Source organism: Argiope bruennichi, chromosome 5 (genome assembly GCF_947563725.1).
Source record: "Argiope bruennichi chromosome 5, qqArgBrue1.1, whole genome shotgun sequence".
NCBI classification, from domain to species: domain Eukaryota; kingdom Metazoa; phylum Arthropoda; class Arachnida; order Araneae; family Araneidae; genus Argiope; species Argiope bruennichi.
Window position 1 is genome coordinate 128788519 of NC_079155.1, and position 23114 is coordinate 128811632.

At 32.7% G+C, this 23114-nt stretch overlaps 1 protein-coding gene across 2 annotated transcripts in view; it reads right to left on the minus strand.

Moving 5' to 3' along the window:
* The window catches only part of LOC129969376 (LIM domain-containing protein 1-like), a 35583-nt gene extending 20721 nt beyond the window's left edge, over nucleotides 1-14862 (minus strand). The window contains exon 1 of one of the 2 annotated variants that reach the window (XM_056083929.1): nucleotides 14614-14862. Coding sequence is in view for 1 of the 2 variants with exons in the window: in XM_056083928.1 (XP_055939903.1) it covers nucleotides 14392-14401 (10 nt within the window). In the remaining variant the exon portion in view is untranslated. Of the gene's footprint in view, nucleotides 1-14391; nucleotides 14537-14613 lie in introns of those variants that run through there. The other variant, XM_056083928.1, reaches the window with a different exon arrangement.
* Nucleotides 14863-23114: the final 8252 nt, after the last annotated feature.

Consider the following 23114-nt stretch of genomic DNA (forward strand, 5'->3'; position numbering starts at 1 on the left):
TAAACGATTCTCAATGGTATTTGGCGTGTTGTTATTTATTGTTTCCATTGGCAGTTATGTATTCTTTTTTTCTCACATTATGCGCTTGCAGCGCCAGGGTTTCCCCTATCGGCGTTTTTTGGCATTAATTTTTTTTTTTTTTTTTTTTTTTTTTTGATGAATCAAAACCGCATACTTTAATGTGTATGGTGGCGAAATTTTGTTATATTTCGTCCAATACATAATACGCTACAGGACTCCGAACACCACCTGTTATTTCTTGATCACGCTGTATATATATATATATATATAAAGAGTGAAAGAGAGAGAGAGAGAGAGAGTAATTTTGATTGTATTTTAACTTTGCCGGGATATGTTATAAGAAAATTAGAATTCCATTTGGGAATTCGTACATTTTTCTTATTCGATATTTTTTGCCATTTTATTTTCGACAAGTACTTTCATATCAATTGATTAGCAATCACAAAAAAATTGAAATGCTTTATTAGAAACTGTTCTATGAGTTATTGTAATAGCTACTGATAACAAACGTTGAATTTCTAAGTTTTTTTCTTTTGTATTATTAAATCTTAATATCACATTTCTAAGACATGTATTATCATTCTTCCCATGGCGGTTTTGAATTTCCAGTTTCCTTTTTAGCAATCAGATTGAGCCTCCAAGAGTTCTAATTTTTCATTCATTTTACAGATTTTTTTTTCTTGAATGTGGTTCATATAAGAGATATAATACAAATTAGAGTGCAAAGTTCTTCCAAGGTACCTAAGTTTTTTTAAATAACGAATTCTATTGTCATAAAATTAAATTTCCCGGAGAATGAGTCAATTACTTATGTTAGAGAGACCTATTCCACGCCCATCATACCCAAGGCGACTTTTTACTGGAATTCAGTATTTAAGAGAGTCTCATCATTTGTTTCATTCCTTTCACAGAAAATATTATTCAAAGGGCATGCAGAATTCGCAAAGCATCTCATTCAGTGATGATAACAATCACATCTCATTTAGTGATGAATGCGGTAAGAACAATTTATGTAATCGTCACACCTGGGCAAAAAGAGATTCGACTGATACAATCAGTACTGTCAGTTGTCTCCCCTGGGAATGAAAAAGAGATTACAAAAGTTGGTATGGAATGATAAGAATTAGTATGTTATTTCCTTTAAAATTTATAGTTCATTCTTTCAGATACTGGAAAGCAAAATTAAAAAAAATTGGGATACTTTGTACTTAGAGAAATGAAATTTAGTTCCCGTTTAGCACGTTTTGAACATGATGAATGAACATAAACTTGATTTTTTTTAATTAAGTGTATAATTTCCCAAAAATAAATACTTTCTTATGGGGCAACTTGTGTAAGAAAAGGGAGGAAACAATTAAACAAATTTATTATTTATTTCATCTTCATTGGAATCTATTCAAGGGATATTATATTTACAAAATCTGCTATTCCAGTAATTTACTACGTCGAGCTGCAAACTGTCTTATATCATGCCTCCTACCACATGCACAATGAATCAACCTGGGGTGAATGTTTATTATACTGAGGTGATTGAATTCATATTCCCGAAGCAAAATCGTCTACTTTTTGGCACCTCTTTTTTATGCTGATCAGGATTTGGATTTGGATTTTTTTTTTTTTATTTTATACAGATCAGGAACCTCCGGAAGGAAAACTCGGACAATCCCCCCCCCCCCCCATCTGTTTGTACTCTTGTTTCTTCGCACTCTACTCTTATACTCTGAACTCTCGCTAGGTTAAAAGAAATAATTTAATAAAGTTTATTTTTTCAGTGTGCTTTCGGCACAACACGCTTTTCAGCTGAAATTCCTTAGAATCTCCGCTTTTGATCCATGGAGAGATGCTACAAATTGATTGGCTTTTACAAAGTTTGTCCATCCATTTATAGTATTCATAACGCCAAGCTGCGCCTTACTGTCGCCATCTTAAGGCCTGAATTAAGGCCTTTACTTCTTCTGTCTCTCTTTTCATAGTTTGGGCATCTGTTTGCATATATTGAACCTATCTTCTGTGACTCTTCATATGAATTCGACTTGGATACTCATCTCTTGTTTCCCAATTTGTATTAAATTCACCTCTCCTTGCTCTAGCTCCGATTTCTCTAGTGCAGATCGCATCTTCCCTTGCGTTAATTTTAGCAAACTAATTAGCTCACTGCTTTTCGCTGTACACTGCAGAATCCCGCTCCGGAGACCAGAAAATCCAACAAGAAGTGAAACAAACTTGATAACGACGCTTTATTCCGGAAAAAAAAACCCCTAATGAAATACAAACAATAAAAACACAGAAGAAATGTATACACAAAGACAACACTTGAAGAAATTAACAACGTATGCAAGTAGCAAATTGTTAAATAAATAACACAGGACAATAGTGCTCAGATCGCAATTAGAGAGTTCGTTCAACAATTTGACAGACTTCCATTCTTTAGCTTCTCCCTCTTATATATTCTCCGGAAGAAAGTATCGAATTCTCTAGAATGATTCTGAATCTTGGCTTCTAATAGAGATATCACCGAAATTCAATAGATTGTGCAACCTTTATTTTTTCGTCTAAGTTATAGCCAAAGCCAGGGCCTTACACCCGTTTAGCATTCGTTACTATCAAAATATCTGTAAAATCCTCTTCCTTATTATGAAATTAACTGCTTAGGGTAGAAATATTGAAGATTCGTTACAATATTTGTGTGTGTATATATATATATATCTAAGTAAGATATGTATGCAAGTATATATGATCACATTGCTTTACTTTTATTTTTTCGAATTTTCCACGTATCCAAAATCCTTCACTTTTCCTTCTGTTATAAATGTATCCAAAAACCAAACTCCATGCTAACCCACTCGCTCGAAGGTTTAGAGTGTCCCGAGCTCAGCCACGGCCTTCTAGAGAGATTTGTCTAAAAGGCCGTGGGATAACAAGAAAAAGGAAAATCCAACAGGTCGTAGTCGTAACATATTATTTAAACATTTTAACTTAAATAATAGTGTTTAAGTAAAAATAATATTATTTAAATAAAATGTGAAGTATATTATTATTTAAGTAAAAATATTTTTGATTAAAATGCATGCTATAATTTTTAAAACTTTTGATGGTTAATAATTGATAATTTTTTGATAATTCAGCAATAATAAAACATAAAATAATTAGATTTTTAAGTTGATTACGGAAGTTTTTTTATAAAGATATTTCGATTTCTGATCAATTCTTTTCCAGTCGATATTTTTTAAAATAATCGGTATTTTTTCTTTAATAATTATCAATTATTCAAGAAAAGTTATTGACGATTTCAATAATTTAAACGAAAGTATCTAGTATAGTCCGGGAGACAAATGTCAAAAGTTTGAATAAATTCGGTATATTGTTTGTCAGTTTATAGTTCCGAAAACCTGATGTAATCCATTTTGCTTCGATTTCATCGATATTAAAGGGAAAACCAGCCAGCTTTCCGCTCCCACATAAGCTGGAAGAGATTAGATAACGCTTCAGAGTCCAGGCTGATACTGTTCTCAAGAATTGCATCTCAGAATCGTATTTCTGTCTAATCCGAACACTATGAAACCAAACCGGAGGGAGCGATGTTCCCTCGACTTTCTCGTACACATCGCCGTTTATGTTGAATTCGGCGCTCAATAGAAGTAAAGAATATCGATTATGCATCTGGGCCTCTTCCCTTAGGCCGTTTCAGCATAAATGAAGGATCTACATTTATAATACCAATACCAAAAACCAAACTTCATCCATCTAAATTATTCCAAATAATAATTACAGCGAGATGTAGTCGATATTTAGGTTCAAACTTGGGCACAAATCTAGAATTTCGGCGGCAAAAATGAATATCAATTTACACCCATCTACGTAGATGATGTTTTTTTAGTTATGATATTCACGGATGTACTGCAGATTTCACGTCGACAAACTTCGTCAAATATATAAAGAACATCTACAATTTTAACATTAAGACAGCATACCAAATGTTATCCGTGTGGGTTATTAAATTTTCGAGTCTTCATGTTCACAGAAAGATGGCCCAAGGAGATCTAAACAGGGCCGTCTAACACAAAGGATCCAGGGACGTCATCGCACCCAAAAATATTTACTACACTCATTTCATTTCAATTTTTAACAATTAAAACATTTATTTTATGTTAGTTAGAAAATTGTTAAAAGTTGAAATATAGTAATGACTGTAACTTGATTTTGTAATGTTAAATTAATCCGCATTCCGTCTAAAAGAAATATGCATGCAGACAAAATCAGGAAATGCTAGATTATATTAAAACTAACTACGTTATAAAATGGATCTCTTTATTACGCTGTTGTTTTCCCACAAGGCATCTTGGATACCTCTGAATACTGACACTTATCTCGGTGCGTACTATCATCTTGCAGCAAATTGTTCGAGCAATGCTTACTATTATGCTTTTGTTTATTCAGATTTTGTTTACGAATGCATCTGTGAGATACTTTTTTCTATGCAGAGTGTAAAATTTTTGAGAAATTATATTTCTTTATTCGAGAATTATTAGAAGACTTTTTCATTGTAGTCGAGTTTATGTTGCGTGATATTGTTAGTAATTTTATATGTTGTTTATAAGTTTAACACAATCTGTAAATATTAGCTTGTTGCCTCTTGTATCATGGATAACAAATTAATTCTATACCATGCATCGTTGATCAAATGCTCACTTTCACGACCTTTTTCAGACGCGACGGAGGGAAAGCGAAGAAATATTTATCCTTACATGAGCATTTGAATCACTGCGTGGCGAAGAAGAAAAAAAAAAAAAAAAAAAAAAATTCGATTAGAGATTTTTTAAAGTATTTAGCATTAAATTTACGATATTCATTCGGTATTTGATTGCTTTTAAGAAATATGGAAAAGAGAAATTCCGGTGAAACGTATTTTCTGAAAATGAAGAGCTCTGCCAAGAAGAGGCTGATAAAGGAAGGAGAGCAGCTCATCAGTTTGCAGTGGCCAGCAATGGAATTCGATCTGCCAAGTGAAGGCTATCTATGACTTTGCTAAATTATCCGGATAAGAGAGGCTCGTCGCCGCGATCACCTTCTTCGAAAACCTGGAAGACGCACACCCGTCGTCTTCTTCCTTATCGCTTCTGAAATCAGAACGGAATCAGCAGTGCTGATAACCGTGCCATGCACACTGAAATCACTTTACGCGCAAATTTCATTTTTCTTTTTCTTTAACCGACCTTCCCTATTTTACATCTTATAAATAGTGAAAACTCGACAGATTCAACATGAAAAAAAGGAACCCATTAGTAAAATAAAAATGTAAATTATTAGCTTTTAATTCGTAACAGAAAAATAAAAGAATAATAAAAAAAGTAAAATACGAGAAACTACAATCTCCACCCCTATAAATTAAAATGTCTATTTTATGTCAAATGAATAATTTAAAGAAAACATGTGTTTGATTATATTAATTTAAATATTATTACATTTTTGTATTTTTTAAATATAAAACAGAATCGAAATTTTTTTTTTTGTAATATAACTACCGAAATGAAACATTCAATGGTAATGACAGCTTGGCAGATCAAAGTGGTGGGCTAGCAAAATCTTCTTTTGCAAGTTATAAGGCGTTGATAATAATTTATAAGGCAAAATTTTAGGCAGTTCATAAATTATAAGGCGTTGACCAAAGGTCAGATGACATATTTTTTAGAAAGGGGAAAAGCAATTATTTTTTATTTGGACACAGGTGCTCAGAATGAGTTAGCGCAAATGCGACTGAGCGCAAGTGACACACAACCATATATTGGAGCACTCTCTGAGCAAGAGTCATTTGCCCAAATCGCAGCAAGTATTCTGAGCGACTGAGCGCAAGTTCCGTAATCTACAATATTTTGGGACGGAATCCGATCTAAACCCTGGAAATCAGGTAGTCGAATACTTTGACAATTACAAAACAATCTTTCTCTTCCTCGTTTCCCTCTTCGAAGCACAATCACTCCGAGGTTAAATGCAAATAAGGAAAACGAGAGATTTGACTCATTTCTGCGATGAGTGTGAAGGCAGCGCCGAGCAATTACCGCTCAGCTGGTCGTGTGGGCGTCATGACCATTAAAAGAGTGCGTTGTGATCGATGCGACCCTATAAAGCAATCCCTGACTCCCGGCGTGGGGGCCGCTAGTAATTGACGAAGGAACGCGCACTGAATTCTAATCACTACAAAACGATGATACGTTCCCATCTGTTGAACGACCCCAGAAAGTTTGCCTTTCTAACCTTGTATGGTAACACGCTATGTCATCAGACTTTTAAAAGGAATTTCTCGGAATTTTTTTTACTTTCTGGTGCACAAAGAAAATATTACTACAACCATCGAAAATTCCACTTGTAATTTCGAAGCTACAGGCTTCCCTTGCTTATGTAAGTCTTGGAAATCCAACAGCGTGAAAGTTGGTACGAGATCTTACATCGAAATTCGGAAATTTCTCTCTGATTTAGACCAAAATACGTCTGAGAAATTCTGTCTTCCTGCACGTAGTTCAAAAACACAAACAGCAGAATAGATGAAACTTAATGTAGCGTTTTACCGCTAGAATTGCAAAGCGGTACCAAGATTTGGATCAAACCCCTCATTATGATGATCTGTATACTCTCGTGTATGTGAACGATGTGTAAATGTGTTTAAATCGAATCCACAGTGATTTTGATAGATGAAATTTGGTTTGTGGACTTATCATCAAAATTAGCAATCTGTATCAACTCTTTGCCCTGACAGGCCGAAAAAATGCCAATCAAAATCTTTCTTCCATTACATGTGAAGCAGGAATGAGCTGCGTTGCGCACGCATACGAGTGCTGATGGGACAAGAGTCCGGCGCGCAGAAATATGTCATCGACAGAGTATTCTGCGACGATTGGCGAGTTCAGGCATTTTGAATTCCCAGACAGGGCCTATTATGAGGCCCTCCTTTTGAGAAACCGGTCTACTGACATTCACATTTCAACACATTTGAAACGTATACCACTTGCTAATGATTCATTTCAGGCTAACTATTTAAAAACTTTTTTTGAAAATGTGCATATTATTATTTATTTATCAAATCGATACTTACGTTTGCACATAATTATATTTAAGCAGAAACTTGGTGGTTATGAATTTAATTATTTATTTAAAAAAAACACCTTGCAGAGAAAAAAAATTCAAGGACAGAGAGTATTACAAAACATCAGACGCACACAAAGCAAAATCTCTGAGAAATGAATGATTAAAAATTTTTTGGTCTTTAGTATATCAGTTTAAAAAACGTATTATGAATTAAATATGTATATAATTGTTAAGCCTGAATAAAAAAAATCTTTAATATATAAAAGATGTAAAAATTAAATATATTCATTCTCTAAAACATTAAAATTGCATTAGGAATTTAAAAGTTGAACATAAATAATTTTTAAAACATTAAAATAGCAATAATTCATAGCAAATTATAATAAATTTTAAAAACACTAAAATTTTAAGAATTCAATATAATCAATCCTAAAAATGTTAAAAAGCAATAGGAATTTAATAGCTGTAGATATTTGATTTTAAAAAGCACAAAGGCTACATTAAAAATATCAAGTTCTTCAGAAAATGTGTTAAACATTTTATAAATATATACATAATTAATTTGATAGTTTGTTATCAAATAAGCTGTTGATATTAAACATCTGGTTTAAAGAAGAAAAATGTATAGGACTTTTTATGTAACTGGAATCAATTATATTATTGATGACTGGCGAGAATGGTCTCCACGAAATTTTCTCGAATCATCTCCAGTAAAGATCTTATCCCCGCATAAGACTCCGGACGAATGCCTCGCATGTTGTTGGCGACCGACATTCGGATCTTGTGAATGTAGCCTATTTATGAGCCTATCGTAAGAATATGTATTTTGAAAGACTTTTTACTTTCTCGTGTGTAAAGAAAAAAAATATTGTAGTTATCGAACAATTCAAATTACAGATTTTGATGAATCTCCACGTTTTAGACCTTCACCAGTTCGCAAAACACATTCTTGGCATTCTGTCCGTCTTTCAGTTTGTTAATAGGAAAATTCAAAAACGCTTTGAGCTAGACTGATGAAATGTAGTGTATGTTTATACCAAATATAAAGATTTCTGTCAAATTTTGTTCAAAATTCATTTGAATGTCCCACTTTCCGACTATATGGTGAAATTAAAGCTACGCAACGTAGAGATCTAGATGGATAAAATTCAATTTACAGGTTTAGCATCTAAATTGTAGATATCTGCCACATTTGAACCAAATCCGTCAAAATGTCGACTTTACGTCAATCTGTATTTTCAGAAGTATATACAAGCAATGACTTAAATATATAAGATTTGGAATGTGACTTTCTTTTTAAAATTAGAATTGTAGTTCTATGCCAAATTTTGGTTTTAACCAGTCCGAAACAAAAACACAAATTCGATTTTCGAATTCGATTACTAAATGCTAAAAAATTTCCAAAATTAATTCATAAATAATAGTTATTAAATCGCCAAGGATCACACGATAGATTCGGTAAAAATGCCAAGTTCAAACTAAAGACCTATATTTCGTAATTATTTTTCACTGCCCGGCATTCGCGGCCCTATCCAATGTCTGCAGGAAGAGGCGCCTTTATCAGAGGGGGATTTTCGGGAGACCCCTCTTGCTGATCTCTGATTGATTTAACCAAACTTTGACAAGAAACTACCGTTGCAGTCACAAGATCAAATTTCATGAAGTCATTTGTCTTTATGGGTTATTGAATTTACATGCGTACAAAAATACAGACCGAACAGACGGTCAACCATTTGGCAGATTTGATTCAAAATGTGACAAGAATTTACATTTTAACTAAAAAACCTGAGTACCAAATGTTATCTAATTAGTTCTTTACATTTTGAAGTTCTCGAGTCCATTTGTACTTGAATAATCGACACAATGGAATTTTCTCCAAAATTTGATAGAAATCTATTCATTTGGTCTAAATGCCATATTCTGAATTTCATCCGTCTAGCTTAAAACATTTTTGAATGATCATATTAACAAACTGAAAGACAGACATAATGCCAAGAAAATGTTTTTCGAACTCACATAGGTATAAAATGCGGAGATTCATCAATGCTCGAATTTTTTGAAAATTACTTTCTTCGAAGATTAGAATCTCACGGTATTCCAGAAGTATTTGTTCACTTATGAGAAACAGCGTTATTAAAATAAACATATAGATAGTCCTTGATTATTTAAACAATGATAAAGACAGTTAGCAAAAAGAATGTGGAAACATATATTCCACTTCCTTAAATACTGTAATATAAGTCAGCGTGATAAAGCCGATTATACTCAACAAAACATTAATATTATTTCGATATTTTATATTTCATGGAATTTGTACAATTTTACAATTTCATTATTTGGCTACTAAACTTATAACATTTTTCAGTCGACCAGCCTACTTCTCTGGTTGCTTCGTTGTATGTGACGGCGAATTCCCAAGTGGGATGGTGGCACTTCCACCGAAAATCTTTATAAACAGGGGGATCGATAGAGTTCTTTCAATTCAAAATGGGACCAGTGAAGTAACAAGTACTCATGGTAAAGTGACTATGCTGAATTCATTGAAACAGGTTGTAGTGTCCCAATCTGCGAAATAAAGTAGTTTCAAAAATAACTAAAAAAAATAAAGGAAATCAACCAAAGAGTCTAATCGGAAAAATGTGAGCTGTACCATAATAAAAACACAAAAAAGAATTTCATGAAATTATCTGTAAGATTGCATGATATATTTATGATTAAAATTATGAACTTTCCGTATTTTGAAAACAGGTTCGTCATTAAAATGAAAAATATGTTATAGCACATAGTTTTTCCGAGTTAAACAACGGCGAAGTGAAATTTCAGCAACGAAGTAAGTAAAAAAAATATTATGAACTTATTACTTAGTATGAAAAATATTAGGATAAAAGTCTGGAAATTCCTGAAAGTTAATAAAAGTCATTCGAGGGAGCGGGTATCTGAAAATGCGTTTTTAATTTTGTTCAAACTATTCCTCAAACAACTACGTTATTATTAGAAAAATAAGCTTCAGCAACAATGGTCTTAGTAACAATTAAAGGTATTGGAATACTTATTTAAGAATGACGACTCTTTTGAAATGTTCTTGAAAAAATCATTCAATCACTGCATAAGAAACAGCGGTGAAGAGAAATATTACTTTAATTACTGTTTTGACAGTCATTTCCCTTAGATCAACCATAGCGTGAAACTGCAGGTTCTTTTTGGTTGTAACGATTTCCACACAGCCCATGTCCTTATTAGTCAATTTCTGCATTCCGAAAGCATTAGATTTTTTACACATTTTAACTTGCACTGTTTTGTGCTTTTAAAAACATAATTTTACTCGGTTTCCAACGTGTTGGAATTTTGTAATCTTGTGTGGTCTCGATAACATTACACACACGAAACTGAAAATGAATTTGAAAACAAATTTAAAGTTCAAGATTTCATAACCTTAGTAGTAATGGCATTGGAATATATTATTTTTGCTTTTTATTGCGCTAACGTGCATTTTACAAAATTGTATTTATAATAATTTTTACTTCAGCTGACACCAAAGTCCATTTTAAGACCCACGTCTCGGAAAAGCAAATTTCGCGCTTCATTCATGTTTTATCGCTGTTTTTTCGAACGCTGCGTTCGCCCACATTATTTCTGCTTTTTATTTAAATTTGGGAAACAGAGTATTCTCTGATAATTAATCAATATATTTTAAAAGCTGGTCATGTGCCGATGGAAATTCCGGTGGCCATTTCATTTGGGTACTTGGTTTTCGATATGATAAGAATACCGCTATATCCTGTCTCTGTTGCTAAACCCCCCCCCCCCCGATTTATTTTGCAGACGATTTTATTTGAAATTCTAGAATTAGTTAATGCGATAATTCGACGATTTTTTTTTATTAAGATAACATGAAAATTAAAAAAAAAAAACATTGAATAGATAAATAACTCAGTTCTAAGGACTAAAAATTTCGTTACAAAAAAAAATCACGTCGGTGAAACTATAAATAATTGTCCCTAGATAATTTTTATATATTTATTAAATATTTTGATTTATAACATTATAAAATAATTAGTTCTTAAGAATGAGATAAAGACTCACTTTAAATTCATTGCTCATTTAATCGCAAAATAAAAACAAAGTCCAGAAATCTGGAATACATGCTACCTCAAGCAGTAAATGCTCAAATCTTTTCAATAATATTCAACAATGAACGTCACTTGCGCGTCGAAGAATTGTAGATTTTGGAAAATTAGAAAAGAACGCGAAACAAAACAGTAATAATAAAAAGAAAGAATTGAACAAAAATTATTGAAAACAAGGAAGTGGTAAAGTTTCACAGTCCTTCTCGTATCTTGATCAAAACAAACAGAAGCAAAAAAAAAAAAAAAAAAAAAAAAGAGAGAGAGAGAGAGAGAGAGAGAGAGTGAGAGAGATGAGAAAAATTCTAATCTAATGATCTTAATAGAAACCAAACGATGAAAATAAATCCATGCAAAATTTTTTAACTAAAACTAGTCACCTTTGGTGACTAGTTCGCCCACCCTGAACATATTTAAAATAAATGATAAAACTTCAGCCAAGTTTTAATCCATTTCACCAATTATTATTCCGTTTTAAATTAATGCCAAGTATAGTCATATGAATTTCACATCACATCAATCTATTTCCAAGGGAAATTTTCAAAAGTGCTTCGCTGCCCCTTCTCTGTTTGGAAAATTCTTGACAGAGTTCTCCAGTCACAACTAAATGCAATGCGCCGTTCCTTTTTATTTTGTACGGACGCTCACTCTTCTCACCAAAGGTCATCAGCCTCCAATACATCCATCTCGAGAGATATCGAAAGACCGAACTCCCAAACTCAACAACTGGACAGAATTCGGCATTTTATAAGCATAACAAATCTATCAGAATGCTCTACCAGTATTATGAGTCATAATTTAAAATAGTGCTTTCTTTTATTTTGGTCAGATGTATTTCGTCAAAACTGACCGACATGATTACATTAATATGTCCACTGAGGACGGCTAGTATTAGTAAGAATAATTCAGACATGTCCATCAGTTCATCTTATCTCAAGAGAAGTATAGTTGTAATAATATAAAAACTGCACAATAATGATAGAGCATTATGATTGGTTATCTACACTTCAAAATGGTTAAGTTGTCGAATGGGCGCTTAAAAATGACGAAATCAATCGAGTTGTTGAAGTTGAGGGCTGTGTCACAGTTTCATTTGGCGATATTTCTGGAAATGGAGGGGGGGGGGGTGAACAGACGTTTATCGATGAATCATAAGCATTTCATATGAATTAAAATGTTCTGAAATCAGTTTAGCAATTGGGCTGGCAAAATTTTCTCATGAATGTACAGTGAAGTTTTGTTTCTCTACAAAATGTAGGATGTTGGAAAGCAAACATCTCTTGATGACAGATCGGAAGGCTTTTTATGTGAAGCCAAAATGACAGAGAACGGTGCCGTTGTTTTGGGCAGCGAAATTTGTCGTGAGATTTCTCCCGAGTAGGAATTCACTTGCACTACTCACAATGAAGAAATCCCGGAGATTTTATCGACTGAATGCGGGTCATTCCGAAGAAGATATGCCCATCAAAGTACCATAGCAGGATTTGGGAGATAAATTGTGAAAGTCTTCCTATCACTCTCACGGTTACTCTGACTTTCTAGGCATTTGAAGACAACGAGTTTCATACCCCTGCTGTAAATGAGAGGCAGCACAGAAAGGCTTCGGGGAATATTGAAGTTGTTTGAAGGGAAGAAGGACATATTTGTCTTCCGAGAAAATGAAAGGCAGGAGAAAAAAAATTTAGGTGAGGAATATTGTATTTTCAGGGTATGCAATTTCTCCTATGTGTTGTTTAAAGGTAAGGTTATTTTTAAATGTAGTGTCCCTCAAGGAGTTAAAAATAGAGATAATTTATTTTTACTTTAATTGCTGAATTATAATTATTAAATTTAATATAAGCAATTTTTTAAAAAGACACTTCTGTTAGTGTTCTAAGATGTAGGAATAATTTTATTTTAATTTTTCCTCCTTTTAGTTTTCAACTAGCGGTTCATTCTTACGAGTCTTTTGGAATATTATAATCATTTTTTTCTCCCTCTTCGCAATAAGGCGGGCTTACTCGTAATGAATTAAATCAGTCGAATAACTGAAAATTAAGTATTGCAAAATTTTGATAATCCGGCCCATCAGAGAATAAACGACTTTTATCTTTACGAATATGTAACAAGTGAAAAGAAGCGGCTCACGTCACACTAATGATCATATTAGCCGGATATTGACGATTTTCATAGGAACGGTGATTCAGAACTGTCACGACGTCAATAACTCTTTTGGAAGTTGGAAGTATAGGGGAAGTTGAAAAGGAAAATGTGTCTAAAGAAATTTTCAAAATTAAATAAAACCAATATGTGTGAAATTTAAAATAAGCTGTTTACTTAAAAATAAAAATTGAAAGAAGAAGAAAAGGAAGAATGAAAAGCGAAGCAGTCTCGGCTAAAACATTTCGCTGCACATTTTGCTTTCATGTAACGGATCCGATTCTCAGCCAGAATCCAAAATTTACCGAAGGTGTTTTATACTCAAAAAAGACTTTGCAAAATAGTTTTTAATAGCCTAGGTAAATACCCTTAAAACACATTCTGGATTACATAAATTTTTTTTTAAATAAATATAGTTTTTAGTGAGATGGATGAACCAGTTGCTCACTACAGATTTTCTCGAATCATAGACAGCTAACCATATGACAGCAACTGCCAAAAATCGAATAAACTAGAATCATGCATAAAAAAAATGTTCCGCGATTCAGTTCACGATAAAGATAAGCACACCTCAACTAATCCAAGCTGTTAAATTTTGCTTTAATGAATTATGGTCAGCGGGACTGTTTCGTTCAGTGGACTATTTGAGTCCTCTTGATCCAAAGGGATCTAAAAATTAATTAATTTTAATTTCCTGTTTGAAAAATCGAAAAGATTTACTCAGAAGAAAGATTTTATTAGGTCATAGGCATTCAAATTCCTAGTTTCTGGCATAATAAAGCGAGCAAATTTGTTAAAACGGCGCACATCGCAATCTCATTACCCTCTTCTAACACCGACGATTTAAATGGATCTTTCATCCATGCAAAATAATCAATCGGTTAAAAATATATTTCTAATTCTAGGTGTTATTTTTTCTCATGCTCATCCAATTAGGTTGTAAGGCATGTCAAATGTTCTACAAAAGTGCTGCGGTCTATGAAACTAAATTTAAAATGTAAATAAAATTCTGAAAATTATATAATACCTCGCTGCATTCGTATGAGGATTTTCCATGCGGCATACTCACTGATTTTTGTACAATGGATGGAAAAGGATGAATGATACAGGGATAAATCTATTCATATCCCATGCATAGTTTTGGTGATTTGGTCAAAATCTCTCCCCCATTTATTTCAGAATAAGCGGATGTGCGGCGTTTCGCAAATCGAATCGACGCACGCGAGTGAGGAGAAGCGAGAACACTTACCGAAAAGGCACGTGGAATGGCTGACTGGACGAAGGGAAACCGAAATTCCTCCTGTTGTCACTTGTCAAGAGCTGGTGAACGAATCGCAGAACGAAACTGCCCGCCTTTCCCCTCTCCTTCCGTAAAGTTCAGCAGAGAAATTAATTTGTAGCAAAAAAAATAAAAATTATCGTCTGCACCTGGAGTAGAGCCTTGTAAGGACGAACGACGGCTCTTATGTGGGATGTCGAAAAATCGTTCGCTAGCGAAGGATCGCTCCCACGCATGTGTTTGAGTGCAATAAAAAAGAAAGAGGGGGGGGAGGGGAGTTTGAGGCAAAAGGATGAATGACAAAAACATTGCGAGTCAAATCTAAAAAAAATTACCGTTTGGTGGATGAAATAGCACTGGCGTCTTGGCAAGTGAAACCTGGCAAAGGTTGATAAATTTGTCATTAAAGCAAAGAAAATAAGGAGGCAATAATAATAAAATGAAAAAAAAATAAAGCAAACAAAGAAGTGAATCAAATTTATGGAAGGGTAGAAATTCTTTTTTTTTCCTTACGGTGTTAAAAGGGGTAAATGTTTTGTTTAGGCTGCTACGCTGTTTACTTTTAGTCGCAAAGAGAGACTTTCGTATTGACTTTGGACTAATGCGCATTCCAGGCTGGGGGCTGATGCTCGGTTTACGACATTTTTGCGCGATTTAAAAACAAACTAATGCTTTGAAGCATAAGATTCTACTTCAGCCTTTTTTGTGTTCTTGTTGTGGTTTAGTGCTAGAATTATTCATTCAATGTACACATTAATCTGTCCTAGAGACTAATAGAACATCTTGAACCAGATGTTCAGGAAGTCAAAGAACTTGACTAGAAGCATCATTTCGATTTAGACAGTTTGAATAAGCATCTGCAACCCTGCACTGGAAACATCCTTATTGTGATTTTTCCGAGGGATACGGTGTCAATTTTAATTCTATTCTCAAACTGGACCATTGAAAAACTCTTGCAGTAATTTAGGAAAGTAGAAATTGGATCAAGAATAAAGTTTAATTGCTAAAATGTTTTTTTTTTAAGTTTTAAATCAATATAGTTTATTAAAATTATTTGATAAATTCATTCTCTGAAAACAGCAATATATGACGGAAGCTCATAAACAAAATATCGAACATGATGTTTTTGTTTGACAAATCCACTCACAATATATAAATTATATATATATATATAATTTAATTATTCTTGATTAAATAAATTGATTCAATAATTTCAGTTGATTCTTGAAATATTTAATTTGAAGAACTTCAATGATGTTTAACATTTAAACAAAGTCTTTTTGTCATTAAATCAATAAATATACACATGAGTTTTGGAGTATCCAAAATACTGACAATACATGATTCCTATATGACAATACATGATCCTTTTTAGATCATTACTGTTAATTTTTTTTATGTAGATCAGAAAATTGAAGAGCTAAATTGTTGCCAAAATTTATAAACGTATTTTTTAAGCGAGAAAGGCATAAGAATAATTTTTAAGAATCAGTTCAAGTGGAGCTCAGTAGTAACGGCTGCATTTACGAGATCATATGATAAATGCACGCCATTTAATATTTACATGCATGTTCTATTAGTCAGAGCAAGGACAGCACCTTCCATGGAGTTTGATCCCTAATCAAGGAGAGCCCGGAATCAAGGAGAGGAACGCCTAGTAAATAAAATCTTTCGTTTTTAATGTTGGAAGGGAACATTTATCAAACATTTATACACCTTCAGCAATATTTGCGACACATTTATATAAGTATAAAAATAAATCAACTTTGCTTTTATTTAAGCAAATTTGTTCATTTACTCACATCTTCGCATTTCTACGAAAAGTAGTTTTATACTGGTGAATAATCATAGTCGTAGTCATAGTTTTTTCTTAAATTTAATTTTAAGTTTTAAAAACTATATAGCGGATATTTGAATAAAATTATTTCTTCTCGAAGCTTTTGAGAAGAAAAAAAAATTTTTTACTTTAAATTGAAGAAGAAGTGATTAAATACAAAAAGTTTTTTGTTGAAATCAAAATGTTTTTTTAAAAATATGACTACAGAAAATAGAATCTTTCAGCATTAAAGTCTCTGGTATATTACAGAATATTATAATTTATACAATATCTCAATACAATTATTCAATAAAAAAATTCTCTGGTGCATCATAAAAATCAATTTTATTTTTAAAGAGGATTTAAATGCAATAAGCAATATTTTATTTTAATTCAGCTAATAAATGCAATTCTGAAAACAATTATCAAAAAAGTCTAAATTTCATACAGTCATTTGGTCCTGTGAATCATATTCAGCAAAATAATTTTGATAGTCAAACGTGTCACTCTCCTGAGATCAAATCTAACCGACTTACAAAGCTTTGAATAGTATTATTTTAGGACAATAAAAAATTTCATTATTTTAGATCAATCAGTCATGAGGAAACTCCGGAGCTGATTGGCGTATTTCTTTAAGATAGTCGATGGTGAGTTCTAAAATCGCACGTTTTTATGGAATTTAGATATTTATAATTTTCATAACTCAATCAGTTTTAATTGTAAAATAGTGATACTTTCTTATTTAAAATATTCAAGGATATTTTATGAAATACTAGCGGCATTTGGCCACCAGCTGGTTCGTCAGGAGTAATGGTTTCGAAATTTTTCAATTAAATACTTATTTATCTTTGACTCTTAATTGCTTCTTTAGCAAAATATTTTTTTAAGTTTGAAATTTTGATAGTCACATAACTTTTTTTATTACAGAAGCCTTATGATATTTTGCTCATTGTACTATATATATCTCTAATTTGCTCTCAGTTCCAAAGCTTTGATTGATACTTGGCACAGAGATTTTCAAATGCAATTGAGGGCGAGGCATCACTGGCAGATCGAGTGAATTAAAAAAAAATTATGTTGGATGATTAACCGCTTCATCTACTTCAACAATACAACCGATGAACTTGTATGTGACTGCCTCGATTTAAACGTTAAACTACATAATATTGTGACGGCTGATATAAATAAGACACCGACCTCACGACTCATTTCTCGAAGCATTTATTGACATTCAGATGAAATAAATCTTTTCATTGAAAAAAAAAGCATTTCTAATTCTGTGAAATCTGTAGAACTACTTTTGCTGTTAGGAGAAATCGTTAATGATGAAGGTAATTGTTATATTCGTCAAAATGGACTATTCATTCATAGCTCAAAAATTTAGGTTATTTTTGTACTGGCGAGCAGACAGCTTAAGGTATCATCTTATGTATCTATCAGTTCTCTGAAGTTGGATTAGATAATTACAATTATAAATAGCAAATGATTATGATATACAATAATAAGATAATCCATGACATGGAGATTTATATTCTTATGTAGAAACATAAATAAACATAAACCCATTTATGACAAAAGAAATACATACGTTGTTTAACTTATCCCCCCCCCTTAAAACATCGTCGACTTGGAGAAGTGCAAATACTGTAAAGACAATTTAAGCCAATGAAATTACAGGTGTTTATTAAAGGACGGACTTTTTATTTTTAGGCGGAAAGAATTGTTAATTGGAAAGAAGATTTATTCAGTTTACTAATGTAAGACTGACGGACATTCTTTATATTATGTAATGACTGATGCAATGAAGATAAATCAGAACAAACGATTTGAGTCAAGCACAGTATCATACTACAATATCTTCAACTAGAGGTTCGAACATAATGTTTTTTTCATAATCGCAAGCTGCAAAGAGGATATTATTTTATAACTCAGAGGGAATCCTTTTATGGACATTTTTGAAATTTTCTCTGCCTAATGAACGAAATTTATAATTGGGTGCTCAGTATTAAGCCATTAAGTATATAAATGATAGTCCTAATTCATTTCTTTATTTTAGCGTTAATTAATGTACAGAATGTTAAGAAATGGCGCGGATTTCCTTGGATCTCTATTTCATTTACTTGCAAACGATAACTGCCGGTAAAGAACAAAAATGAACATTCCAACTGTCAATCTATCCTGTAATCTAATTTTATACCGTTTGAATGGGGGAAAAATCATTTTTTTTAAAGAAAAGCAGAATTTATGTTAAATTAAAATAATCTTATCTGAAAATAAATTTAATATTTAACCATTAATATACTGTTATATTATATTATAATCTAACAGTATATTACTTTCTTATATAACAGTGATATTATATTGTATTATTATAATGGTTGTTTCATCAAAATTAGATCTATAAATACAGATAAATTTAATATACGGTCCTGAAAAGGTTGGCGCTGCAAATCGAGTACGGTAATTTTATAATTTTCGTGAATACTTCGAAAACTATTTGCGGCATGAGCACATTTTTTTTTTTTTTTTTGCATTCTGGTCACTTAGCTTGTAAGCATTGCTGCTGTGCAAAAATGTTACTATACTACAATTCACTTTTTTTCCACATTCATCTTTAAATATTAATTAAAAATATTAAATGTATGTATTTATTTCATAACTTTATGAAATGCGATAATTTACTCTAGATCAGTGAAATTATATATATATATATATATATATATATATATATATATATATATATATATATATATATATATATGTAATGATATTTCAAACTCTTAAGTTAACCAAATTAATTTCCAAAACTTTATCTTAATTTAGCTCATAGTAAAATATTCTCTTATTTCCTGATCTAATTCCACTTTCGGTTTAATTAATTCCTTTCTAAAAATAATGCAAATAATGAACTATCTGAACTGGATTGGGAAAAAATCACTAGGGAGGCAAACATTCGTAGAATTTTGTGGAAATTTAATCCTCACACAGCTTCCTGGTGGGTAGGCTTTTGGGAATGGTTGGTTCGAGTTCTCAAAGAACTGTTAAGACGCTCTCTCGGAAAATCGATCTTGTCTTTTGAGGAACTCGAGACTGTGTTATGTGACTGCGAGTCTGTTATAAATTCGCGTCCCCTCACTTACATCTCTGAAAATTCAGATGATCTTATTCCTTTAACTCCTTCTATGTTTTTAATTGAGAATCGAAATTTTAGTACTAATGACATAGACATGGTAGAGACCCAACGTTTAAGAAAAAGGATAAGATATAGAACTAAGTTGCTGAAAGATTTAAGACTTCGTTTCCGGAAAGAACATTTGAGTTTATTAATTCAAAAACAAAATAAGAAAAAAGACATTCATGAACCCAATATTTGTGAAGTTGTATTAATAGGAGACGATAGTAAAAAACGATTGAATTGGCCTTTGACGATAGTGGTAGATGTGTTGCCAGGTCGCGACGGAAAAATTTGTACCGTTAAAGTAAAAACACAATCTGGAGTTTCTCCGAGACCTGTGCAGCGAATTTTTCCACTAGAATTAAACGTTAATGAAATAGATTCTCTCACAAAGAGTGAGAATGAAAGTATTCAAAATGAAACTATATATATGGGCGATTTTTCTCACGCTTCCTCCATCCCTGAAGCTACCGAATGTAAATTTACACGATCTGGCAGATGTATCAAAGCTCCCAATAAGCTTGATTTATTCAACCAAACTATGTATGTTTTTGAATTACAGTAATCACTCAAAAAGTGGGGAGGATGTGAGGAAAGCTGTCCACGTTTAAAAACAAACTGAAGTGAACGGACTGTTCACGAGCCTGCGTGCTCTTGTTCCATCAATATAAAAAACCGGTTTCGTAACTGATTGTATATAAACATTGTACATAGCCGTATTTTGAGTGTGAATTGATAAAAATATGTTAAGTCTAAATCAAATATTTTAAAATGCAAGTGACTGTATTTGCTGATGGATTTTATCATCTTTTTCAGTAATTCACCGAATTAAAGAAGAAATCGGGTAGATTTAAAGGGCCTGATATATCGAAACACTTCTGAAAATCTGAACGAAACGAAATCAGATGTAACAGGCTTCTTAATTGCGTTGTGGCGCAAAGACACATGAGTGCAAGACTCTAAAACTGGATATATGGACATTTTTATTATCATGAAATGTAGCTGAAGCAGGTTTGAGTTGCTCCATCACAATTCGTAATTTTTTTAAAAATTCGTGAGGTTTGACGTTAAGTGAAGGGTTCTCAAAAAATTCCATTGGTAGTTTCAGGATTGATCCATAAATCAATTCTGCTGATGTGCACCGCTGAAGTCCGAGCTAAGACTAGTGGAATTGGTTCAGTCCATTTCGTGAAATGCGTGACATTTGAGACTTTGCTTTAAAGAACGATGAAATCGCTGGATTATTCCATTGCGGGATGGGTGATAAGGAGTTCTTCTGATCTTTTGGACATCCAAAAGTTTGCTTAACAAGAATTTAAATTACTTTCGAATTGTCAAAGTAACTAAAGCGCGAGATCCACTGACCAATAAATGCACGCGGAACGATTTCGGCAGATGGGAACTGTTTCAGACTATCTTGTGAAATGGTCTATACAGGTGAGTAAGTATTGGCAGTTGTTTGAAGGAGGAAGAGGTCCTGCGAGATCCAGACGAACATGAGTGAATCTCGCTGAAGGCAGGTTTAGAGATCTAAGAGGACTATTGGTGTGTCTGATTACCTTGCATCTTTGGCAATTTAGACATGAAAGAGTCCAATTCGAAATGTCTTTTTGCATAGATGGTCATACGAATCTCTTCGAAATTAGACGTTTAGTTGCACGGATACCTGGATGAGAGAGGTTGTACAAAGATTGGAAAATTATCTTTCTGAAACTTGCCTTTCCTGACGTCACAGTGGAGTTTCAATGAAGTAGGATCAGTCGAGAGAGGTTTCAAACCAAGTGACAGTTCATTCTTTGATAAAAGTGTTTGGAATTCTCCATCAGAAGCTTGGGCATCCGCCAAGGCAGAAAAGTCTACTTTTGGTAAATGCGCGCCGATAATTCAGGACAATGCGTCGGCATCACCATTTTTTGAATCTGATATCTGCCTAATATCAGTGCTGAACTGAGATATGAAATCGAGATATCTTAGCTGTTTTGGAGAAGAAGAATCTGATTTTCTGGCAAAAGCAAATGTTAAGGATCGATGGTCAGTAAATTTTATGAAATTTTGACCATTCAATAAGTATCAGAAGTGTTTTATGGTTGCATATATCGCCCTAAGTTCCCTATCATAGTACTATATTTACGTTCTGAAGGTGAAAGTTTTCGCGAATGAAATGCAAGTGGTTTTTGACCATCGGATGTAGTAGTATGAAGGACGGCTCCGATAGCTAAATCAGAAGCATCGACCATGATTAATAATTGCTAATTAGGTGCATGAAAAGTCAGAGTAGCTGCATTAGCAATATCAGCTTTGCATTTCTCGAAAGCTTCCAAAGAGATGTATGTCCAGGAAATAGGTCGCTTATTGTTCTTTTTTTTAATTTTTTAAAAGTTCATGTATACTAGCTTGTATCTGTGCGGCATTAGGCAAAAAAACGACAGTAAAAATTAAGCACTGCAAAAAACGCTTGATCTCAGCAATGTTTTGAGGTTTTGGAAATCGGGAAATAGCCTCAACCTTTTATAGTAGAGGTTTGATACCTTCGGATGCGATCAAACATCCCAAAAACTTTATAGATGGTTGTTGGTTGGTTAACATCCGCAATTATAAAAGACCAAGTAAAGGTTCAACTCAAATTGAAGTCTAGAGTCAGGTGCTTCCGACCAAAAGTTGGTATTTCTGTACCATTAGCGGCTATAAGGAATAATTCATTTGAGGGATCGGTTTTTGGAGCATAATGTTTCAGCAAAACTGATATGTCTGCTTCACTATCCAACAAAAATTTCAATTTAGTGATTTTATCGGCCAACATGATTCTATTTACCTGGCGATCGTGGCCAAGGCCAGGAGACAATCGCCCATTTAGTTTTTCGTAGAATTGAAAGAGCAAGGTAAATTACATTTTTTTTGTGTGTGTTTTTGCCAAAATTAGTATGATAAAAGCAGATGTCTTTTGAAGATTCTTTATACCTCCGGAACCGATCACGAGAGACGGTGCGTCCGTAAAAAAATTATCTTGCCTTTTAATTTTAATGTCGTTTTACGTTGCTTTAAAATTATGATATGCATAGATAATTCATTTCTTTTTTATCTTCAAAATAAAATTAATTAAATTCAGTGTTTTTAATCTAATGTAATTCCCGTTTGTATCAAACAACAGACTCTACAGTATTTTTTTTACAAAAAAAAAAAAAAAAAAAAAAAACCTTTCAAATGTTTAAAGTGAAATTGGCAACTTTATTTTCAGAATTTTTTTTTAAATCTATGACTCATTAAAATTAATTTTTATATAAAAGCAAACACAGCACTCTCGTAAAATTGAGACATTAAAATTTTTAACAAATGGAAATTATGGCAAAAACCTGACAGATATACATCATATATTTTTAAATACCTTAAAACGTTTATTTAAAACTCAAATTAATAATATTTTTTTATTAAAGTAAGAAAAAGTAAACATTTAAAATTACAATTAACTATAGGTATACAAAT